This window comes from Phaenicophaeus curvirostris, chromosome 11 (genome assembly GCF_032191515.1).
Source record: "Phaenicophaeus curvirostris isolate KB17595 chromosome 11, BPBGC_Pcur_1.0, whole genome shotgun sequence".
In the NCBI taxonomy this organism is placed as follows: domain Eukaryota; kingdom Metazoa; phylum Chordata; class Aves; order Cuculiformes; family Cuculidae; genus Phaenicophaeus; species Phaenicophaeus curvirostris.
Window position 1 is genome coordinate 23326568 of NC_091402.1, and position 24004 is coordinate 23350571.

Genomic DNA, 24004 nt, shown 5'->3' on the forward strand with positions numbered 1-24004 from the left:
AACAAATACAGTATTTTTCTTAAGACTTTCCAAGTCTTGCAACACAAGCAATGTTATCTTTTATTTTCTTAAAGGGCTTTTCTTCAGTGTTATTTGGAAGCCTGCAGAGTACGTAGTATTCTCTGGTCATCTTCTAAGACATCAGGACTGACAGTATATGGATATTGCTACATGCTGATCTCCCCAGAGTGCATTTATTTTGTGCTCTTAAAAAAGCAAGCAGGCAACTGAACAAGTCTTCCACCAATCAGGAGTGAAACATTAAACAACCTCTGAGGATAGCAGGTTCCCTATAGTGACTGAGTAGTTCCAGGGAGAAAGTGAGGAGATGTGGAGCAGCAGAGACTCGGAGGGGAAGGAGGGAGTGCTGTCTGGTACTTACCAGTGGTATTGGTTTCTTTGAGATAAAATGAAGGGCAAAATAAGGAATGTGGGAAAGGATACAGAGGGAAAAGCTGTTGGGATGATCTTCAGGAAGAGCAGTAGACATAGGAGGCACATAGGGAGACAGGGAAAGTATAGATATGTTTTGCAGAAGGGATAGCAGAATCAGGGCAACTCACGCACACACAGTCTGCCTTGCAGCATCCTAAATATTTCCACAGGACCATTCAGTTAATCTCTGCTTATCATTTACATAACCTGTAGAAAACAGATGCGTGCCTGAGGTGTCTGCCTGAAAGGGAACGACTGCATCTTTAGCCCTGTTATTTCAAGGTGCTTGCTCCTCCTGTGTTCATCAAAATCGTTTCATAATATAATAGTACATTGTCAGTGCCATTGAAACGGATCACATTCTCTAAATATTGCTAAAGCGCACATTGAGAGTGTGTCTGATTTTCTTGTCTTTGGCTCTTGTCAGTGTCAATGTGTGTCATGCTTAAGGGATGTATTAATGAACCTTCTTTTTATCCTGCCCGTTCTCTTCGTTAATGAATAATGATGGAACAGAGTAGGCAGTTGGGTCATTTTATCCTTTAACTGCGATGAGCAGTCCTGAGGAGAATGCTGCATTGCAGCTATAAGCAAAAGGGCTGTACAGTTGACAACACACTTTTGAATCCTAGTCTGTGTTTCTGGAACATTCTTGAGTTTAGTTTCCCAAAACATTTTTTCTTAGGAAAGGAATCTTTTTTTTTTTTTTTTTTTTTTTGCTATTTAAGGAAGATTTATTCAAATGCCTTCTATTCTGTGAACTTGGAAACTTGAGCTGTGTTCAGCAGCCATTGCAAAGGGTGCAGGAAGGCTTCCATTTCAGAGTATTTCTGTAGCAGTTGGCTAGCAGCAATTTGCATAAGAGTTTGGGCACCGACCTTATTGTGAATTTGGACTGATTCTCCCCAAAACTTTTTGTGGAAGGCAGGGGCTATATGAGAAAAAGCAGCTGCCCATTTAAGGAGCTGTGCAAAGAAAAGCCTGTTCTCCTGCTGACATAGAAGCAGATGAAAATCAAAATAAGATCTCTAATTAAGGTTACTAATGAGACAAACTGACACCTCTGAGTTAAGTCAGGTAAATGGTTCAAATGTTCTATTCTTAGGCTGAGCGTAACTTGAGATAGCTTCATTTTTCTGTCTCTTTCAATGCAAAGACTGTAACTAAGTCCCTGAGGAGTGCTTACCTAAACCTGTGCCTCTGTGTGACACAACAGAAGTTTCTGGGTGCCTAGAATTCCACTCCTTTTTCATATAATGAGAACATTGGGTTTAGTTGCTTTTCTTTAATCTCTTTTTGCTTCTTGGTCTTCTTTATTCTCTTTACTTGCAAGAATTTGTTTCTAATTTGACAAAGGAAATGACTGTGTTCTCTTGTTGCCCGGTGTGTGGCTTTACCTCCAGATATCTGTGTTGCCGTAGTTGTGGGATGAGGAGTATGTGTCTCTAGCAGTACTTTAGAGAAGCTGAGGTGAAAGTAGTCTAAATCAAACACAGCCTGAAAGATTTACCTATTCTCAGCCTGTGGATTTATTCTGGAACATCTATTCCTGATTAACCACGATGGCTTAACTCTGTGTATGGATGTTCTTATTTTGGATTAAGAATGCTTCTTCCCAGTTGAGCTGGATTAGGCAAAGCAATGAATTAATAAGCTGTAAGTAAAATGAAGTGGCTAGCATGATGTAAGCATAGATAACCACTGTGCAAGGAAAATAAAGTCATAATTTGATTAAATAACTTTAAATTTGAGATCTCATTTTAAGTAAAAATTTAAGCTTCCACTTGTGTAGTAGTTGACGAGTTTTCAGTGGCCTTTTGGATTGCTGTAACTCCATTTTTTCTACATCAAAACAAAAACTGGAGAAGAGTCTGGAGAGCTTCAGTAGTGATTATTGCATTCAGATTAGGTGGAATATGTTGAGGGCTAGTCAAGGCGATTGGCAATATATGCTTTGTATAAGAGAGAGTCTATTCTTTTGGGCTTTTTAGTGTGCTGAATTAGAAGGCATCTGTGGGTGTTGTGTTCCTAATGGAGTTCTGATGCCTGTGGGGGTAAGAATGAAATAATGCTGTACCCCTAGCACATCTTGGGATTGCTTTGATCACAGTTTATATCTTCTAATAATTCAAAAATAAAATAGGAATCAATAAAACATCACTTTTCACAATGTTGAAAAAGGCATCTCTTGGTATTATCCTGATTTTATTACCTGTATATAAGGCTAAGAGGTCGTTGGAGGAATCATGTTACATCTGTTTGAACAGTGCCATCACCCCAGCGAAAACGCTGCCACTCATGGCAAATGCCCTGCTCTACTCCACTGCTCTTACATGTAGGCAGCTTTTTTGGACTGAATTAACTCATTACCAGAAGACTGGAAAGTCTTGAGATTTTCCATGCCATCTTGTCTCAGCTTGTCTAGAAAATGGGGCAGTAAGGAGCTTGTTTGACTTGCTAAATTATCAGAGCCCAGGGACTTTGACTATCTATCTGCGTTCAGATATGCACTTTAAGTGTGTTCGTGTTGGTACCTTAGCATGAAATCTTACAGTGTCTTTCACTTCTGTTGTTCTTCCAAGTCTGTGCAGTACTTAGGTCTATGGGAAAGGCAGATAGTGGTGTAAAGGGTGGGCACCGCTCGTTTATGAAGGGGATGGTGTAAGCAGGTCGTGATGAGTGCAGTGGTGTTACGCAGGTGAGTGCAGCCCAGTTAGAGGTTTCAAAGGTCTGATTATTTTAATGATACTGAGCAGTGGGACATAATCCATTGGGTGCTTGAAAAGTGTGTTATTATCTTACCATCTCCTCGTGGGTTGGGCGCTGTTGTTTTGAGTGACATCGCTGTCACTTGTGGGAGTGGCAGTGGCATTTCATGTTGCTTGCAGATGGCATAATGATTGTAGCACTTTGTTTTCTTCAGTGTCCTCACTTTTTCTTAGATATCTTGCATGCTCCCCAGAATACACAGCAGCATAAGACACACCATAGTGAAAGCTCTGCCTCTTGCGAAGGCGTAATAGCGCAGAGTGAGTACGGTTGCTGTGTGGCTGACAGGCTGACATCACTTACAGCAAAAGCAGGTGACGCTGACAAGGATAGCAATGAAATTAAGAGGAGTTGCCAAGTAGCAGCACTTGGAATTAACAGCTCAGAAAAATAAGGCTCATTGCTATCTGGTTTGTTTGTTGTTTTTTTCTTAAGTGAGGGTGGGAAATAGTCATCCCATGGAAGCAGACTCTTTTGACTCCATTATAGATATCACAAAAATGTGTCTCTTCCTTCAGAAAATAAGATTTATTCCTTTGTTACTTATTTTAATGTAAAGGATTAAGACATCTATGTGGGGAATTGGCTACCTTAACCTATACATTCCGGGCCTCATCTAGAAAAAACTCCCTTTTCCATGCTGGTGTTGTTATGAGAGCATATGTTGTTATGCTGTGTTACTTCTAACCTTTCCGATAGGTTTCATCAAGTAAATATGAGCTATAAGAAGGGATGATGGTTGCAGTGACATGTAATAATAGTAAAGATCCTTCGTATAAAAGGAAAGATGCATGGGACTTCCAGGATCCTGCATAGGTGCCTCATGCTGTACTGACTTAGAAGTCTGTCTGGTGTGTCTTCAGCTGCATAATACCTTCCCCTCTCAGACCATACTTTCCCATTTGCACAAGCTTTATTGCTTGGGCCTTTGTTTCACTGGCAAATTGGAGCTTGGTGGGTAATACCTAAACCTGTGCAGAGGGCATTTGTACAGTCAGCTCTAAACCACAATGTTACCTTCTGTGCAAGTGAAATCCTAGTTTGGTTTAAATAACCGAAAGAGCTATTAGAAGAAACTGTCTCAAGGCTTTGACTACTTTTTCAATTATGTGCCTATATTCTTCTGGAGAAAGGGGGAGGAAGGAAAGAAACCATTGTGTTCCCCTGTTCTCTGTCCATCTCTTCCAAAAAGCCCTTTTTCCTGTCAGCTGCTGAGGTGCTGAAAAACCCGAAGTACCCAGAGTCTGTGGGGTATCCTGCTGCCTTGGGGTTGGTTGGCTTAGCTGTAGTAGAGAACTTCCATGAGTTTTAGGTTCACTGTCTCTTAGTGCTAGCTGAAGATCTGCTCTGGCACTGTACTGCTGTTCGTATGCAATTTAACAGGGGAAATTTTGATGACTTCTTTATTATCTGGTTGATAATAGTGGAAGCTGGATGATAGAGATATTTACTGATTATTAGTATTTATTATTATTGCTGCCCTGAATCTGTCATGACTTTATTGTACTCAATACTACATCAAGATAGAATGGAAGAAAAACACCTCCAGGAGCCTATGGTACACAAGATGAGACAAATGTAAATGGTATAATGATTATTGAGTGGAATAGATGAAGAAACGATCTCTGGTGGGCTGGTTATCTTCCCTCTCAACAGCCATACTCGCACCAACAGCAATACATTTATTATAAAGAAATACTAACTCTTCTTTCTTCGTGTTTAACCTTCAGCTCTCCTCGAGGCTTTGTTACTAGCCTTTGCAGAAGCTTTTTGTTGTCTATTTAGGCAAGCAAAATATTTCTCATCTGTTAGGATGTGTACCTTGCCCTTAATATTTCATGCCTCGTGTGTTGCCTGGATATTGGTCATGCGCTGCATGTTAAGTCCAGCCATTAGATCATTATGAAACTGTGCATGCCCTCCAGGTGAGTGGCTTCTTTGGGCTACAGCAGCACCACGGCGGAAGGCTTATGGGACATATACTGGGTGATTTGTAATTCCAAAGGCTTTTACTTTTTTGGACAAATTCTTAAAATTTATGTAAACAAAAGTGAGCAAGTGGTATTAATGAAAGCGGGTAATGAGGTTCATTGCACTTTACAGACAGCTTTGTTGTTCTGAGATTAGAATGAAATGATTATTTGTTGAAGCTCATTCACTACTGAAAATCATGTTCAGCTTGCTGAAACCAGTAAATGCTGTCATTAAATGTTCTTCTCCTGATGCACTTGATTCTCTCAACTGATTTCATTTCAATATGACCTAAACAGACTTCCAATGTACTGCATGCAAAACTTTTTCAAGCAACATGCGTGATAGAGCTGGGAGGTCACAGAGGCATCCATTCTAGCTGTGAATATTCTCACTTTGTTTCACATCTTCACCCTGTGTTTTAGTTTGAAAAACATCATCCTCTGTTGGGAAAAGGATTCAGTGCAGCCTGTGTCTTTGTGGTACCTGGTACCAAAGCGGTTGTTTGTTTTACTTAACACTTGTTAAACAAGTGTTAGGAAGACTTTATGATCTGATGAAGGCTGATGTTGGATTACATCATACTGTGCTTAATAACATCATTCTACAAAAGGGACAAAAGAGACCTTCCTCAGGATTTGATCAAAACTGCAACAGTAATCCCAGTTTTCTGTGCATGTCTCCTTGCCTTCCTCAGTTTCTTAGGTAGGGACAGTTTCCCAAGGCAGATCTCCTAAATGGAATCTATTAGTTACTGGCTGTTCACTGAAATTGAAAATGTGACATTTTCAGCTGTGAAAGTCACTAGATAGAAAACAGTTCTGAGTCTGAAGTGGAAGGGAAAAAACCCCACTTGCTGGTATTTCTAGCTTTTACAAGAGAGAAAAACAAAATACTGTGTGGAAATTTGCTTCCAAAGCCAGCGAGTAAAATCCTACTGAAAGTATTGAATGTGGGTGTGTGTTGGAATGTTCTGTGTTACAGCAGCAGTAACAGGGATGATGGTTCCAATTCCTGTTCTGAAGTTGTGAGACTCTGTGCAAGAGGTGCGGGAGCTGGTCGGCCTGGGCAGGTTGTCCTCAAGTGCTGCATGGCAGGGGTTATTTCATGGTTAAACGTGAATAAATGGAACTGGGGAAACATGGTAAAAAAAGTGGAATAATTGTGGAGATAATACTCTGTGGTGGTTTACTTTTTATTTTCTGTGAAGACCTAGGTAATCTGATGCTAGGAATGCTCATCTCTTGAGAGGAGAGCTTGAGACTAGGCTGGAAGGAGCTCGTCAGACACAGCTCTGCGCTCTTGTAGGAAGAGCTCATGCCTGTCCTGTCTCATTGTCACTGGAGCTCACTAGTCAAAGCAGCTGTTTTCCCTCATGGTGTTAATACCAGGAGCCGTTCAGCATCGCTATGAAGCCTGCACTTCCCTCACTGAACAGTTTTTTGCAGTTGCGTTTACCTAATCTGTGATTTTTAAATTACATTGTTTATGGCATTTGCTATTTGAAGTGGTCTGCTTTTCTGGATGCATCAGGAAACGTACAGAAGGAAGCTAGTGAGTAACGAATGACTTATTTGCACAATAAGTGCAAATGTATATTTTACATTCTTCTTCTCATAATGTGATGTGAAACAGTCTCTTGAAAATTTTGTGCGTTTTTAATTGTAGTTTTAGTTGTGAGATGCTTTTGCTGTTTTTGCCACATCTAAATCATTGTTTGTCATGCTCCGCTTGACTGCAGTGGAGATGACTGTCAGAGAAATACAGTTTCCCAGGAAGCATTAATTGAAATGATATTTTTATATTCGGCATGTAGTAACTGACAGCTGTAGATAAGGAGCAGAGAAAATCATATTTTTCCATTTTATTTAATTTTTTTCTCCAGCCCAAAAAGCAAGAATGCCAGATGAAATCAGAAATGCATTTAACATATTGCACTCTGCATTGTGGAAAACGTTTTCTACGTGATCACTTTTGTTCTGCTGCAAATTTCAAACAAATTTTTGGGAAAATTTTTGGAAATGGGAGACCTTAAGAAATGATTCAAGTACTGGAAGCGTCAGTAATAAATTTTCACAATATTTCCTCACCCCATGTATACTGTTTGTATATAAATTTAAGCCGAATCTGCATTATCATTCTAAAACGCTCGCGTCAAGCAGGGAAGTATTGCACAGCTTAGACATAGGAAAGCTCTTTAAAAAATGAAAATGTGCATGCTTGTGTGGACAAATCAACATAAATCCATCTAGTCTGTAGTTTATGGTCACGCAGAACACAAGATAGAAGGCTGCTGCTTTTGCTGGTGACACGGGAAATCTGAAGTCGTATTGAAACTGGTTTTTAGTCCCCACTGGTTCCTTTCCACTTCCTTGGATGATTTATATCTTCATGCAGATATGGTGTTTCCAGTTACTTTCCTTTATAGTGAATCCTTAAGGGGCAAGCGAGAAATCAAAAAGAATATTCTGGAGCAGCGATGAAGTCAGTAAGTGCCCGTAACGCCCCTGGCAGCAGGAGAGCTGTCTCCTGGTTGGAGGTGCAGGTGAGGACAGGTGTCCTTTCCTGCTCGTGCTGGGCTAGTTGCTGGTTTTGCCATCTGCACGGCCTGTCGGTGTGCGCTGGCCTGGGAGCGGCGTCCTGCAGACCTGCAGCTCCTGACAGTGTGAGTGGGCTCACGTCCCCTTCCAGTCTCGGGGCTGGGCTTCTCCAGAATGCCCTCAGGACTTCTCAGCACAGCGCTGCCAAATAAAGCAGCTTCTTTGGCAAGGGGTGCCTCCCTTGGGCCTGCTGCCGGCAGCGGTGTGGAGGATCTATGGAAGCGTTAGCAGAATAAACACCCAGTGTTCCCTCAGATTTTCAGTCCAGTTTCTCATAGCTGTACCTCACTGTATAGCTTTCCTACGGATTTTATTGTCCCTTTCCGACCTTATCTCTACAGGACTGCTTCGGGCTGTTGTGGTGGGATTGCATCCCTTGGGATGTAGGTTTTTTTCCTCAGTACAGGAGCTGTGTAGCTTCTGGCATTCAGTGGGAGAAAAATGATTCCACCAGATTTTGCTCAATGTTTTTTGGGGGTTTTTTTGAGTGATGGCCAGATATGAGGAGAAGGAAACCTTTTGGTTAGAACTTCATTTTCCAATATTTCTAAATGACTTACAAGAAAATACATTTCATAACTAAATATGAATATGCTCTTTTTTTCACGTGAGACTGACTTGATTAGTGATTTCACCAAGACATAGACTTACAGAAAAGAATAAAGTCATACACTTGATTTACCCTTATCTATTTAGAGGCTCTTATGGAAGATAATAATTATTATGAAAAAAAGAAAGAGTATGACTAAATAAAGTTTATGTCTAAATTCCAGTGTAGATTGCCTAGACTATAGTTTGGAAGATAATGGTGACTGTAGATGCTTTAAACTCAGCCTAGTCCTCAACCTTATGGTGTCTAAATGAACAGTTTTTGTCTTGGAGAAGAAGCAGCTCTGTGAGTTCCAGTGTTTCTCTTTTGCTTTGGAGGCTTCTCAGTATGTGGGTGTATGTAGATGTGCATTAAAGTCGGTGACAGGGCAGGATATGGTTACTTCTTGTGGTCTCCTGACAGTAAAGCATCATGGCTGGGTAAATCTAATCAGGTTTGTTGAAAAACACTGTGGCTATTCCTGTGCTGTTCCAGCCACCCCTTCCCTGCCGCGGAGTGCCCGATCACCTCTCAACTCTGCAGCTGGCCCACTGCTGCACGCTGCTGAGCGGTACGGGAATATAGACATTCTTCAGGCATCTCTCCCTTCCACATCCTAATGTGCTTCCTAATTGTGCATTTTGTTCATGCTGCATTGCATGAACATTTCTGCCAAAACCCACTGCCACTCTCGGTGCTGGTCATGTACTGCCCCATTTATGCATGAAGTTCATGCTGCGTTTGGAGTAGGTTGTCTGAGGGCTGAGCGCAAACAGCACTTGCCATCTTTAGTGAAAATCCTCCCGTGTATCCTCCCTCTGAAAGCAAATCAGACAGTGCCTGTTTGGCCTCCGCTGAAGGCTTGTTCCTGAGTCAGATCCATCAGTGGGGACTGGCTCCCCTGATCACTCGTGTGCGTTGTCCTCACTACTGCGATAGATGTGGGTTGACGAAAGGGCAACTGCCCTGACTGCTCAGAGCCTGTAATTCATGTTTCATCAGGGACAGCGTTTGTCCCATGTGGGAAGCTGACGGGAGCTTATGGAGGAGCAGAGAGGTTTGACACGTTATGGTTTGAATTGTGGGGAGTAACACAGACACTCTGCATAGTGTCTGGAACCCATCTGTTACAGTGGCACCAGGCTCCAGGTACTGAAAATTAAATGAAGTCAGGCAATAATAACTACAGCACACCTTGATCTGGGAGAGCAGGATAGTGTTTCTGAGAAGCTGAAGGTGAAATGAAAGTCTGATGAGTTAACCAAGTGCCAGAAGCTACACAGCATATGTAATTCTGTACCTGAGCGAAAGGTGAGGCAGCATCCCTGCCTGTACGGTGGCAGGATCGATGCGGTCAGAAATGCGTCGCTCGCACCCTGAGGAGATGCCCTGGGGCCTGGCGCTGGCAGCAGACAGTGACGCGCTGGCCTCAGTGAAGGAGACAAAGCTGAGTACCGTTAGCACGTTAGGATCCTGATTCCTTCTGCTCGACATCGTGAAGGAGCTATTAATAGGCTTTCCATTCCTGAAGTACCCCGGGGTGGATGCGCTCTGGAGAGACAAGGGCCTGCCCTGCACGGCACGAGGAGAGCAGGGTCCCTCTTGCGCTCTTGCAGGTGCCTCTGTAGCCCTCCCAGGTCAGCTCAGTTTAGGTGTTCCTCTTGTGCCGTGGGTGCATAGGCGTGCACGTTAAAACCTACAGTTTGGAAGTGTTCCAGCTGACGTCAGACATTATTTGGCAGATCTGCGTAACCGCTTGGTCTGGTGCAGTTTTCCTGTGCCGAAGGTGGTGTATGGGCACAGATATTCTACCCTGACACTTGAAAGCCTGATTTTTTTTCAATTTTTTTTTTGCCTCACCCCTCCCCCTTCCAAAAAAGGTGCTAGACAGGCACACATTAATATAATTTAAAAATAGGATAGAAAGCATCTAAGTGGGTTGTTCAGTGCAACAAGACGTTCTGGCACTGTATCCTTGAATTGAGATGTTCTTAAGCTGAAGGATCATGCAAAATATGTGCATTTTTATAGCCACTTAAGGAACCATATTGTTTCCTTTTTACTTTCCTTGCACACAGAACCTGTGACTTCGGCTGTCATTTGTCGCTTAACAATGATTTTTGATGCAGTTCATCCCAGCGGTTGTGTGGCAGTACTCATACAGCGAGAGAGGTTGCTTTGAAGTAGAGCGAGGCATGTTTTATTGATTTATACTTGGAGGTCATCGACCTGAGGTCAGAACAAAGATAAATGTGCTGCTTCTACTGACACTACCAACTGCCAGCAGCTACTCCAACTTCATCCCAGAAATAATTTGTTTGTGCTTTATGATCCGTTTTCAGAAGTGATTGCTTACGTGTATGTATGTACATAGGTCTTATTAAAGTAAACCTGCTAGTTCAAAGACTGTTTATGATTAAAACTGGCAGGAATTAATACTAACAAGAGTCTGTAAGGATTCTCTTCAAACATAAGGACAAATCATCTTGCAAAAAAAAATTTTAAGTGGAATATCTACCTAACTGTTACTATGGCACAGCTGGTACAGCTTGTGGTTGTTCTTGGAGGTATAATTTATAGGAATGCAGATATAAGTGAGCATTTTCTATTTCACTGTAATTTTAATTTTTGTTTTGTCTTGTTTTGTTTACAGGATTAGCTGGCACTGCTGCAGACCTAGAAAAAAGAAAGCTTATTTTTGGAAAAAATTTTATACCTCCAAAGAAGCCAAAAACATTCTTACAGCTAGTCTGGGAAGCGTTGCAGGACGTGACTCTTATAATTTTGGAAATCGCAGCCATCATATCTTTGGGGCTTTCGTTTTATCAGCCGCCTGGAGAAGGGAATGAAGGTAAGAACTTTTTATGAATGTCATTTGTGTACGTTTCAGTAAAACCAGTCCTACATCTCAAATTAATGTCATCCCTACCCTCTGGAAGGTCCCCAGCAGGGAGTTTCCGTGTGGTTTGTTCCTATTACCTTTACATTTGGTACTGACACGTTTTTTGTATGCTTGACATTTCTTTATGCAAATAGCTGAACCTCGTGACATATGCTAAACAAATTAAAAAAAGATCATAATGTTCTTATAAAACTGGAGTATCTTTGTTTCCATTTTCACCTTTGAGCTTGCGTTGGGTGTTTGTTTATTCATTTGATGGCTGTTTGCCATGTTTTAAAGGAGAAATATGTAATTGTATGTATAACTGATGTGTCCTATCTGCATGAGCATGGATGGGTCTTCAGCTAGTTTGTACCAATGAAAGTCACTGATTTTAGTGTTTATAATTATACAGGCAAAGCTAATGAGCCTGGCTTAAATTAGAGGCTAAGTGATGTTACTTATAGCCTGGATAATGCAGAATCCTTCTGTGAGAGCTGTAGGAAGTTTTAACACCCTGCCCGCTTCCCCTCCCTTTTTCCCCTCTTTGGAAAGTACTCTTGAATTCACATGCTTAAAATATTCGTTCCTCTACAGAAATGCAAGATTTCCATTTCTGGCAATGGATCCAGACTTGGCGCCCCCCACCCCCACCCCAACCCTGCTCTCTCACAGACTTATAAAGCTGGATTAAACACACTGTGTGAAATGACGTGATCAGCTTGGCAAATGGGTAAAGAATGTCTTCCTCTAAATATAGCCTTGAAAGGCTGCTTGCATTTGCTGCAGTCTCCTTTGGCTCCTTTCCTTGGCGCCAAAGGAAAGGAAGCAAAAGGAAGACCCTTCCTTTTCTATTCACAGGCAGAAGGAGCAGTAGCTCTGCACAGCTCCTGGAGCACGGTTATGGTTCTTCAATCTTTTATGTATGATCAGGAATCTTTCATTGCTTTCGCACGGAATTTTGAATATGTGACTACTGATTCAGCAGGTGTCTGCATTAGGCAGGAAAAGGGAAAGGAGACATTTGGTTTTTAACTGAATAAAATGTCGTCTATTGTTATTACTTCATACAACTGACATGGTAGAACAACTTGGGGCATTGTAAACCAGGAACGATGCTTTGCAAATTTAGGATTTAGTTCTGCAAAGTTATTTCTTATGCACAATTCTGCAGCCAACCCTCTTATTTTTTAATTTGTTTTGTGGGAAAGGATTTTTGAAAGTAGGATTGGTTTTTGCCTTAGTAAGAGGGGAGGTGTGTCATCAGATTGATTTGAAAAAAAATTCTTCCTACTATTTTGATCCTGCATTTAAAATGTTTGTTTTCCCATGGGAAGTTATGACGCATCTGAGATTCTGAGACAGTCTAAAAAGCTCAGCAGCACGGCCTGGGAAAAAGTGTCTGTGCTTTCCCACAGCATGGTGTTTTATTCACTGGTCACTGTTCTCCCTGTGTTTTTAGAATTGCTTTCCCAGAAGGTTGGGCCATGTTTGACACAGGGAGAATAAATCAAGTTAGTAAATACCTTTACTCTGGCTCTTTGAATACATTGTAAAGGTCTCTTACGTTTTTCTGAAATCTTTCTCTGAGCAGCTGTATAAATGTGGGAGATTCCCTTTCCTTTTGAAACTACTGCCAAGGATATCTATGGTTTATTGATAGATATCCCTTTTAAAGAGTCATAAACATTGAAAAACTGTCATGTTAGGCTTGGTTTTGCCTTGGTGTACTCGCACTTGAAATTGGTTTGATGGTTTTGTGTAACCTTCAATAACCAATTCTGAAATAAAGTTATATGCAGACTGATTTTGACTGAAGTTAAGAAACTTCTTATGAAGAAACAAAATATGCTGTTTTGCCTACGCTTGGGCCTATTTATTGAACAACTTAAACCATTTCTTGAAATGAACCTGGATTCAGACCAGTCATGGGAGGAGACTCTCTCTGAGGAGACTGGAGTTCTTTGGAAGATCTCGGAGCCATGTGGACACGGCCCGGTTGTGAGGGGTGGCTGTGCTGGCTCCCATCGCGTGGTAGAATTAGGCACTGGATGTGGCAGCGCTCTGCCAGGACCCCGGCGATGCCGCTTCCCAGAGCTGCAGTGAGGAGGGACCTGGGGAGCGGAGGGAAGAAGGGAGTTTCTCTCATGCTGGACATTTTGATAATCAGCATTTTTCTTAAAATGCTGCCTTACAGGAAAGCTCCAATAAGAAAGGGGTAATGAAGTAAAGTTTTATGGACTGTTTCACACTGATTGATTGGTTTCTTTCAGCATTGCTCATTGACATGCTACTGTCTTGTGATATTTCATTTGTTTGTTGCTTAGGGCTGGCTTGAAAAGTTGTGACTATCTGAAAGTGCCAGCCTTTCTTGGTAGCAATAAGGAATAATAAAGTGAAAATAAGAGAGTGTGAGGGAAACACCACCATGTGCATATACACTGCCTTGATATCCAATGCCTTTATAGCTGCCTTTCACATATCCTTAACTTCTCTGTACCAATGACCTCATTAGGTAATATAAAAAGTTGCAGGTAACTTTATTTTTAGAGTTGATGTAACTCTTTCTGGACACTTGAAACCTGCTTTGATTTTTGAAGCTCTATTGTTTAAGTGCAAAATATTTTTCTCTTGAGGCTTCTAAGGGAGGAATACATGATAAAATCCACACATCCAAAAATATTGGATTGCATTAATGGCATCAGGAACCTTCCGTTGGGTTATAGTCTAATGTACCTGTATGTTGGTGCCTTTTGCTCTATTAAGCAGTTATAAGCTCAGAAGTTCATATTCTATGTGTATTTCTAGACTGGCTATTTCCCCATTTTAAGCTATGAATGTTGATCCACTGCCAAGTCCTTTGACTGTAGTTTAATTGCTTTTCTAAACATCTACAGCAGTTTGGTATGCTCTTTTAAAAAGTAAGGAGATTATTATCTTCAGAATTGCATTCAGTTTGCACTACTGGAAACAGTTGACATTTCTGCAGCTTTGAAGTGTCGGTAGTGACCTTTCTCAGCCAGCCTTAAATGGAAGCAAGAGTTATCTATTGTTGATAGTACACGACGTTTTTGTTCTCCTACAGTTCTTCATTTAAGATATGGGTGAACCTTGAAAAATATGATTTCATTTTCTGCTGCAATCACAAAATCTGATCCACATGAATTACTAGATAATAGTGCAGCTTGCTTTTATTGCTTCTCCAGAAGCCACTTCAATTCCTGCGTATTTCTTATCAGGAGTGAAAGTTTCAAGAGTTTTGTTCTCAGAAGCTATGCTGGAGTTGTTTTTATGATGTACTTTGCATTGCCTTTTACTGTCTGATGGGCCGTTAGGAGCAGCTGAGAACTTCTGCATCAGTTATTGCCAGCCCAGTGGCAATTGCTGCTCTCCTTACTGACCCACACAGAACTGTTCTTCCACTCATTCAGAAGAGTCCTGAACTGCTGCTGCATGATGGCAAATGTGTTTTTAATGAAAGAAAGCACTGTAGTCTTTACTACTGTAATGGTGACGTAGGGGTGTGACGCAGGCAAAGACTTTGTCCCTCAAAACAAACTTGTCCTGTACCCTGGGTTAGTAAATTACAGGTACCGATAACTGAGCCCATGGTCTGTAAAGAGAGTTCCATGAATATATGGGATCTTGGCTACATTTTTTTTTTTGTTACATAGATTAGAGTTAGTCTTGGACTAAAATAGAAATCCTTGTCTTTGTACATCAGTGCGTGGTGAGATCATTTTTGTATACAGTTTGTAAAGTATCAACTATCCAGTTTTTAAAGAGTAGGGAAAGCTGTCTCCAGGGATCAGGTACCTGGACTGTGATTTCAGACCATCGCATTGTGTGTGGGTCTTTGAGGTCCCTTTTGGAAAAGAGAGCTTGGACTTGGTTAGAAACCCACCAAGGGACTGAGACTTCTCTGCCTCGTTGTGGGTGTGGATCTCAAGTAACACCCCCTCACCCCAGTGTGGGTTGGGAAGGGCAGTGTTGTGGTTTGGGTTTGTTTATCTTTTGGGGGGAAGGCAGGGAAAGGTGTTGTTTGGGTTTTTTTTCCTTTGTTTTTGTTTTTTTTTTTCCCCCTCTTTCCTCTTAGATCTCTGCTGAAGCAGTCAGTTCTTGCAGGAATGACTTAGTTGCAATTTGCAGTTCCTCTGTCCCTTTCTGAAGCCGTCTCCATACAATCTGCCCTGCAGACAGCAGCACTGCCCAGGTTTGGTGCATCTTCCATCTGTATTCTCACTGAACCTGTTAAAAATTTTCAGTCTTCTGCTAACACCTTCACCTCTACCTTCCTTCTGTCTTCAGGCCTGATATCACGTGTGGCTCTTACTACCTGGTTGCAAAACCCACTAATGATACACTTGACAATTTTGTACCGTTTACCTGAGTGTAACAAACCTTTCATTTATTCTTCCTTGAATTCTGCTTCCTTAATGTGGATTACAAAGGGGGAAGAAAGTAGCCTGAGTTAAGGAGTTCTACCATCCCAGTGCTCACTGTGAAGCTGCCGGCATGACATCTCTTTTGGGCGTACAGTTTTTGCATCTTGCAGGGGTGGAGGGGTGGGGAAAAGGAAATGTCTTTTTGGCTGAGGTAGCTCTTGTTAAAATCCCCAAGGCTAAACTCTGTATTGAAAGCAAAGTTAAATGGTTTGCTACTCGGCTGAGGTGCAGCTGGGTCAGCCTTCCCCTTATTTATGCAACAAGTTAACGAACAGGAAAAAACACAGAAACAGGGCACAGTCATCTGAAATTTGGTCCTTCAAAGGCACTCGCATCGAGCTGTTGATGGTGTGGCTAAGCTGCTGCTGCTCGGGCCTGTGTCTGGCATGCCTGCTGACCAGACTACATCTGAGGTTCACTGCTTGGGAGTTCCCGTGTCGTTCATATGTATCACTCATACATACAGCGCTTGGTCAATGAGGACTGAAGTTGGGCATTTGAATCCAAGAGGTTATCTGTATAGTTGAGAGAAGATCCAGATCCTGTGGGGTTGATCGCTTTCCTTTTTCCTTTGCGGAGCTCCCTGTTAAGGTAGTTCTCACTGGTGCTCGTGGTACAAGTGGTCTGTGTGTAGCTAGGTGATCCTGTGCACGTATGTTACCCTGAAGCAGTATACGTGTGCGGATTGAATGGACGGCAGGTCACAGTCGGACATGGAGATGCAAGAGCTGACAGCTCATCGGTACTGGATTTGCCAGAGAGACAAAAGTAAGGAATACGACCTTTCTAATACAACTCTAAGGTCATGTTAACAGTATCATTAATTGTTCTGTATTTGCATGTGTAAACAGCTCAAGTTTCTTACTGAGATTTTAACCTTTCCCATAAATTGGTTTTGTGGGATTTTTTATTGTTTTGTTTTACCTGAGGGTAATTCATACCCCCGGCTGCCTAGATATGCAAATAAGTCAAAATCCTATACCAGTTTATCTTCAGATTCACCTGTGAAATTTGTCTTCTGCTCCTGTGTGTTTCTTGGCATGGAGAGGAATTTCCCTCCCACTGAGGGATGCAACCACAATCGTCAGCCTGCTGGGCTGAGTCAGCGGGTGCTAGTCATCATCGCACAGAGTCACAGACCCGTTTGGGTTGGAAGGGACCTCAAAGATCATCCAGTACCAGCCCCCTGCCAAACCTTCTTTACCAGTAGTTGTGACCCAACTACACTCATTTTAGTATTTTCAGAGAACCAATGTTTGGAATCTCTCACTCCTTCAGTAACCAATTCCAGGACAATTTTTTTCCCACTCTCCAACAAACGTTTTTCTTTTTTTTGTTATTTCCAGAAGATAAGCTCATTATGTCCTCTTTCCAAGAAGTGTAATGGCTTAGTAGATTGATCTGTTTTTCTCTGGGTATTCTAGAAATGTTACATTTTTCTGATGAAATCATCTCATTCTTAAATTGTATAAATACATAAAATGCCTGCTGTGGAAACCTTGAAATAAACTCTTGTGTACGCAAACAGATATTGGCGTGGGAGAGGCACACAGGTGGCATTTGGGCAGGAAGCAGACGTTGGATATGAAGCGAAGAGCAGGATTAGCTCTGCGGGAGCACTACCATCTCATCTGCTATTGGAAGTCAGACTCGGCACTGTTCAATTCAGTGGTAGAGTACAGTCAGTTCCTGCCAAATGTAAACATACTGTTTGCATTCTCCTCGTCTTTATTAACGTTGATCATTTGTGTAACCTCGCCATTAGAACTGAGCCCTGCATGTGATGTAGGATTTCATTTAACCAAGGAACACTCATGTGCTCCCTTTGTTCAAGTGACCGTGGGGGTTAAGCAGTTGTTTTAAAAAATTAAAGAAAGTAAAAGCACTAATTATTGAGGAACTTTAACCAAATTTAATTAAACTTAATTGAAAGCAACCACGTAAAAATCTTGAATCATCCTCTGAGGAATTCAGCTAATTTTCTTCTTAGTGAGATGAAATGAGTGTAATTGAATATGAACTATCATAATGCAGCATTTATCCATTTTACCTTCTTGTTACCCATACAGCTCATATCCAGGATTTCATCAGACATTTTCCTTAGCATTTTAATTCAGTTGGGCTACTCACATGGCAATGAAAGCCCATCAGTGCTTTGACAGACTTCTGCATCCTGAGGGTCTTGCAGGGCCAGTTTGAGATCACAGGGCACAAAGGGTTTCCACAGGGAAGTGCTGTGTGTATGTCTCCCTGTCTCTAAAAATGTCTCCCAAGGTTTCATTAGTATGCATTTAATGTATTTGATTAATGATTGAAGGAATCAGAAATGTCAGAGATGAGTCAGCTGAACAAAGTTAATTCTCTCTTCTTTGTGGCAGTTTTAACCTTTTTTTTTTTTAAAAAAAAAGTGCATTTTACATGCAATAACATAAATTGCATTAAAAATACATAAATGTAAGCAGCATAAAAATCTAGTTTGTAAGGCCAGCATTGTTATTCTACAAATCTCCTAAAATCACAGCAATGCATAGCACAAACAACTGTAAATCTCTTGCCAGCCCTCCCAGTTGTTAAGCCAACGTTAAAATGAAAAACTAATTCCACAGCCTGTGTGTGTACACTTCATACTAAATATGTCACCAAGTAGTGTCTTTGGTACACTGAAAATCCAATGTCTCTGTAAGTCCTTACCATTATGCAAAATGTATTGTAGAAAATGGGAAAATTCATTTTAATCCTTTGCAGTGGTTTGAGTCTTAACTACCGTCCTGCCTCATGAGCTGGGTCAGTACAGAAGCAAACCAGCCCCGCGCAGGGACTGCAAATGTTCTCAGGCTTTTGTTGCAGATGCTGAAAACAATAGAAATTAGCAAACATCTCTATATCTCTTGTGTATCTCAGAAGTTCAAGGGAACAGCTGAACTGTTTTGTAACCCTCGCTGTCAGTGTCAACTAATCACCCCTTGGCATTGCAGGCAGATCTCACTGCCATCTCCAGGGTCTTCGGGCTGTTTGCAGGCTGTAAGCACGGGCCTTGGTTTTGGCGACTGCCAGCCATTTGTATGGTGCAACATAATATTACACAAAACCAGATTTGACTTATAACTTAATTTCATTTTAGCCTTTAATTAGAACAAATTTGGAATTCTGCACCCCCACCCCATTTGTCTCAGAGTACTTTCAAGTGATTGTTTTTATAAGTGTTTTGATGAAACACGAAACTGACACCGAGGTGTCAGTTATTGCTAGGACCATTCAATTGGGAATGAACTCTGTTACCTTTATGTGAGGGCCGAGGGCTCACCAGCCCAGCTGAAGGGCATTTACACCAATGCACACAGCATGGGCAATAAGCAGGAGGAGTTGGAAGCTGTCGTAGGGCAAGGAGACTGTGATACTGTTGCCATCATGGAAACGTGGTGAGATGACTCATATAACTGGAGTGCAGCTATGGTGGGGTATAAACTTTTCAGGAGGGACAGGAAGGGTGGGAGAGGAGGCGGAGTAGCCCTCTGTGTTAGAGAGGACTTTGATACCCTTGAGCTCGATTACAGTGAGGATGGAACTGAGTGCCTGTGGGTTAAAATCAGAGGGGCCCACAAGAAGATGGATGTTGTGGTGGGAGTCTGACACCTAGACCAGAAGAAGCAGCTGATGAGCTCTTCTATAAACAACTGGGGACAGTCTCAAGATTGCTAGCTCTTGTCCTTGTGGGAGACTTCAGTCTTCCGGATTGGAAGTACAATACAGCAGAAATGAAGCAGTCTAGGAGGTTCCTGGAGTGCGTGGAAGACAACTTCCTCACACAACTGGTGAATGAGCCAACAAGGGAGGGTGCCCTCCTGGGCCCGCTGCTTGTGAACAGTGAAGGCCTGTGGGGGATGTGGTAGGAGGACGCCTGGGACAAAGCGATTACGAGATGATAGGGTTTTCAGTTCTAGGTGAGGTGAAGAGGAGGATTAGCAGAACAGCCACATTAAACTTCCAGAGGGCAGACTTTGGACTGTTCAGAAGGCTGGTTGGGAAAGTCCCGTGGGAGACAGTCCTTAAGGGCAGGGGAGCCCACGAGGGCTGGGAGCTCTTCAAAAAGGAAATCCTAGCAGCTCAGCAGCAAGCCATCGCCATGCTCCGGAAAAGGAGCCGGCAGGCGAGAAAACCAGCTTGGTTGAGTAGGGAGATCTTGAGAGACATCAAAAAGAGGAGGAGGGTCTGTGAGCTTTGGAAGAAGGGACAGGCATCTTGGGTGAACTACAGGGAGGAAGTGAGATTGTGCAGGGAAAAAATGAGGAGGGCTGAGGCCCAACTAGAAATCAAATTGGCTAAGTCTGTGAAAGATAACAAAAAATCTTTCTATAAATACGTTAACAGTAAAAGGAGGAGTAGGGAGAATATTCAGTCCCTACTGGATGCAGAAGAAACAACAGTGACAGGGGACGAGGAAAAGAATATGCCTGATTTTTACCATATTTTAAAATGCCTATAAGTGATCTACTTCTAGAGTATTTAAAATTGCATTAACATTTTATTTAGTTATTACTGTGTTTTCTGAAGCTTCTTCATTACAAATTTCTTGATTCTTAATTTCCTACTCTTCTGGCTGGCTATACAGTCTGTCTGTCTTTCTGACTCTCCCGTTTCCTTTGAACCCATCACTTTTGGAATGAGATAGAACAAGAGAGATTCTCCTCATCCAATACTGGTTTGAGGGTGATTTTGTCAGTTGATATTATTATTGCGATGTGGAAATCTGGAAATACAGATTTGGAAATAACATGCATTTGGCATCTCTGTAAGAAGCAACAAGAAAGCAGACATAGGTTTACACTCAAAGTTAGCAAAGAGAGCCCAATTCCAGTATCTCTCTCAGCCCAAGAACAGAAAACTCTAAGAGAAGTATGGAAATGGTATTGTATGCTTGATGGATGCCAAAAAAGAAATTAGATGTATCACTGCTAAAATACAGATGGGATGAAGTGGAACATCAGTTTTTGGGAGCCAAGCATTTATCCAATGAATGATTTTACTCTGGCTTTGCTTGACTGTATCGAAACTCTCCGTTCTGTGGCGTTCTGCAGCACAAAGCATGCTGAGGGAGCAGGTTCATTGCTGGGTGTCAGTGACAATAGGGAATGACGTACATTTAAGACTTGAGCTGGCTTCAGTAACAACATGTTAAGAACTTGTAAAGTGCAAAATGTGAACATTGTGTCCTATGGGACTTGCAAATGAAATAATTGTTTCATAATGTAAAGTGCCCTACATCTGTTTTCTACAAATCTGTGTTGGACTGCAAAAAATTAAGTCCCATAGATACCGTCCCTTTGTTAGAGATGTGTAGGTCATTGACCAAACTGGGCTGCATTTAGATACATTAGATAGGTTTCCAGGTTGCCAGGCACGACTTAACTCTCGGCTGGGGACATGAGGTAGAGTTAGAACTTTGGGAAGGAATGTAAAATACTCCCCCATATTTTCCAGGAAGTGATTCTCTAGCAGTTTTAATTCTGTGACTAAAACCCAGCAGGACACAACCTTGCAAGCACTGTTGAGTAACTGCCCTTGAACTCTCATTAACAGAGACAGAGCACAACTTTCAAGGTCTGATTCTCAGACCTGACAGTTGTGGTTTACCTTTTGAATATGTGGCTCTTTACTGCTTTGAGCAATATACAGTAACACCATAGCAAATGGATGGCAAGCTTTTCCCTTGCAAACCCTAAAACAGGGCCTGTGATTAGAATTCTCGTCTTGGTCTTTCTCTGCTCTGTGGCATCATAAGGAAACAAAACAGAATATTAACATTATGGAAACACTGGTATGATCCTGTTCTCTTCTTTGCCTCTGGTGGAGCTAGGACCCCATTCCTTTGACTGGTCTTTCTGAAATGCATTTCCTTGGAGGTGCCAGTCAGGAGACTCTTACCTGACACAGTTCATTTTGTGAGGCTGTGTGAGTATTTTAAAATTGCTCTGCTCACTAGTGTTTGTGTTCGGGCTGAGCAATGTGTTAATATATATATATGCTTTTAGGGCTTACAGATTTGTTTCCTTGCGTGAATATGTCAGAACTGTGTAAATATTTAATAGTGGGCTCTGAAGCTGACAGTTGCATAACCAGCCTACAGGGACAGGATTTTGATTCTTCTCTTCTCTCCTCCTAGCCCTGAGACCTTATGTAATGAACTGATGTATCCCAGGGCAAGGAATTCCAACATTGCTTCCAAATCAAAGAGTCACTCTTGGTGAACATGTAAGCACCCCACTCCTGAAGTGTGTGCGATATCAATATCTGCTGTTGGCAAATCCCTGCGGGGCCGGTCACAGAAACAGACGTGTTTCTTGAGAACCTAGACTGACTGACTGCAAGCAACTAGAAAATGTGTTTAATGGTTGACTAAGTCCTTGGAGAGTATAAGTGAAGGACTCTTCACTTATGAAGTTCTGGTAGTTTCTGCCCTGTTGCTGTGGCTCTGCCCCGATGCTGAGCTCCACCAGCCCGTGCCCTCGCTGACTGGTGCTGGGCCCTTGCTGGAGGTGATGTCCCAGCAGCTGCTGGATCATCACCAACTGGCAACGCCTTTAGGACTGTTTTTGTAGCAAATGAAGGAATTTATAAAAATAAATACTACAGTATCTGTTACAGCTTAAAAATCTTGTTAAGGAGGGAAGTTTATGGTATTTATTGCATAATTTTTTGTTACTGTTCTTTTCCTCACAACTGAATATGTTTGATAAAGTAAGTAACAACACTTATGATGTTAGTAACAGGAGCCCGGCTCTGCTAATGGAAAAGCTGTGACTGAGAGCTGCTCAGTTTGCTTTAATAACATCAGTGCTGGAGTTGTAGCTGAGCAAAAATGTCTTTACAGAGAGTGATGAAATAAAAAGTTTTTCTTATGGGAACTGTTGTCTTTCTGATGACAAAACCCGTTTGAGTCACTAAAAAAATTGTCTCTGGGGGTGTTATGAGATTTTCCTAGGGAATTTAAATACCACAAGGTATTCTCAGCTTAAAAATAGAAATGTGTAGGTTGAAATGAGTAGCTGAGAGGTATGTGCTGTAGGTTGGGGCTTAAGGATACAGATGTTCTCAGATTTTTAAAAATACGCTTCTTCTGATTTAAAAATTACTGTGCTGCAGCTCAAGACTGTATGGTTTGTAATTATAATCGTTATCCTCTTCAAAGCAGCTTTAAAAATCTCCTCATAACGATTTGGAATCTTAAAGAGATATGGTGCTTGTGTGCTTCTTTCTGTATTTGCCCAGATTTTGTAGATATTACGAGAAATGAGGCTTGGAATGGTGTCTGTGACCTTAAAAGCCCTCCAGCGTCCCACGGGACACGAGCCAGGTGATCTGTCAGATGATGCAGTCTGGCTATTTGTGGCCTTTTCCTTGTTTTGCCTTTCCTCAAACCAAAACGAGGGAAACCCAGGTCGCCGTGACTTCAGATGGACTTATGTGTGCTGGTTTAAATGACTTTCCCACTCTTTTTTTTTTTTTTTTTTTTCCCCCTGAATCCTCTTTACTTTTGGATTCAATCTTCCTTTCGTCTTTCTTCTATCAAAAACTTTCCCAACAGTCTTTGCTGACCCATTTCTGCTCTAATGTTAAGCTTTTAAAATTCTGTTCTCCTTTCACAAGCTTGTGAAAGCTTGTGTCTCCTTGTTGTATTTCTGGCTGTATAAAGTGTATAAAGGCCCTGCTTTCAGGTCCTTCTGCTTCTCTGTGAGGAGTTTGGCTCACCTGTATCTTCCTGTATGCTTCTTCGGAATAAGCCAACCCACTTAATGATTTCAGCTGCTTTTGCTATGCCACAGGAGTTACAGCCCTTTACATTCCTGACTTGTGGTCAAATCTGTGCCATCTCAGTTTCAAACTGAGTTTGCATTTTCTGTCTCATCAGGATGAGACTTTAGGGAGTGACACACACACGGCGTATGTTCACAGTTATGGTAGAAAATGGCTTCATATTAAAAACTCATTGACTGCTTTGAAATGGAATTTTCTGACAGATAGGTCCTATGTTAAAGAGAATTTTAAATGAGTACTTCACAATTCGCTGTCTTGGACTAAAACCCTGCCATGAATCATGTGCATATTAAAACTTCTTTTGTGATGCTTCCAGTCTGTGCCTCTCAGTAAAATGTCAGGCATATTTTTTGGTAACTTCTGTTATCAAAACAAAACTTTTGTTTCCCAAAATTTTTGGGAACTGAATACTCTGTTGTGAAAGCATGGCAGCAGTCTTAGACCGAAACACAATTTTTTTAACACTTAAATGAACGTTCTTAATAAACGTTAGATGCTTTAA

General features: G+C 41.7%; 1 protein-coding gene across 9 annotated transcripts in view; it reads left to right on the forward strand.

The window, feature by feature from the left end:
• Window positions 1–24004, forward strand: part of ATP2B2 (ATPase plasma membrane Ca2+ transporting 2) — a 211913-nt gene that overhangs the window by 106056 nt on the left and 81853 nt on the right. For all 9 annotated transcript variants that reach the window (XM_069865493.1, XM_069865496.1, XM_069865500.1 and 6 more), the window contains exon 3: window positions 11018–11215. In XM_069865493.1, the coding sequence (XP_069721594.1) occupies window positions 11018–11215 (198 nt within the window). The remainder of the gene's footprint in view (window positions 1–11017; window positions 11216–24004) is intronic.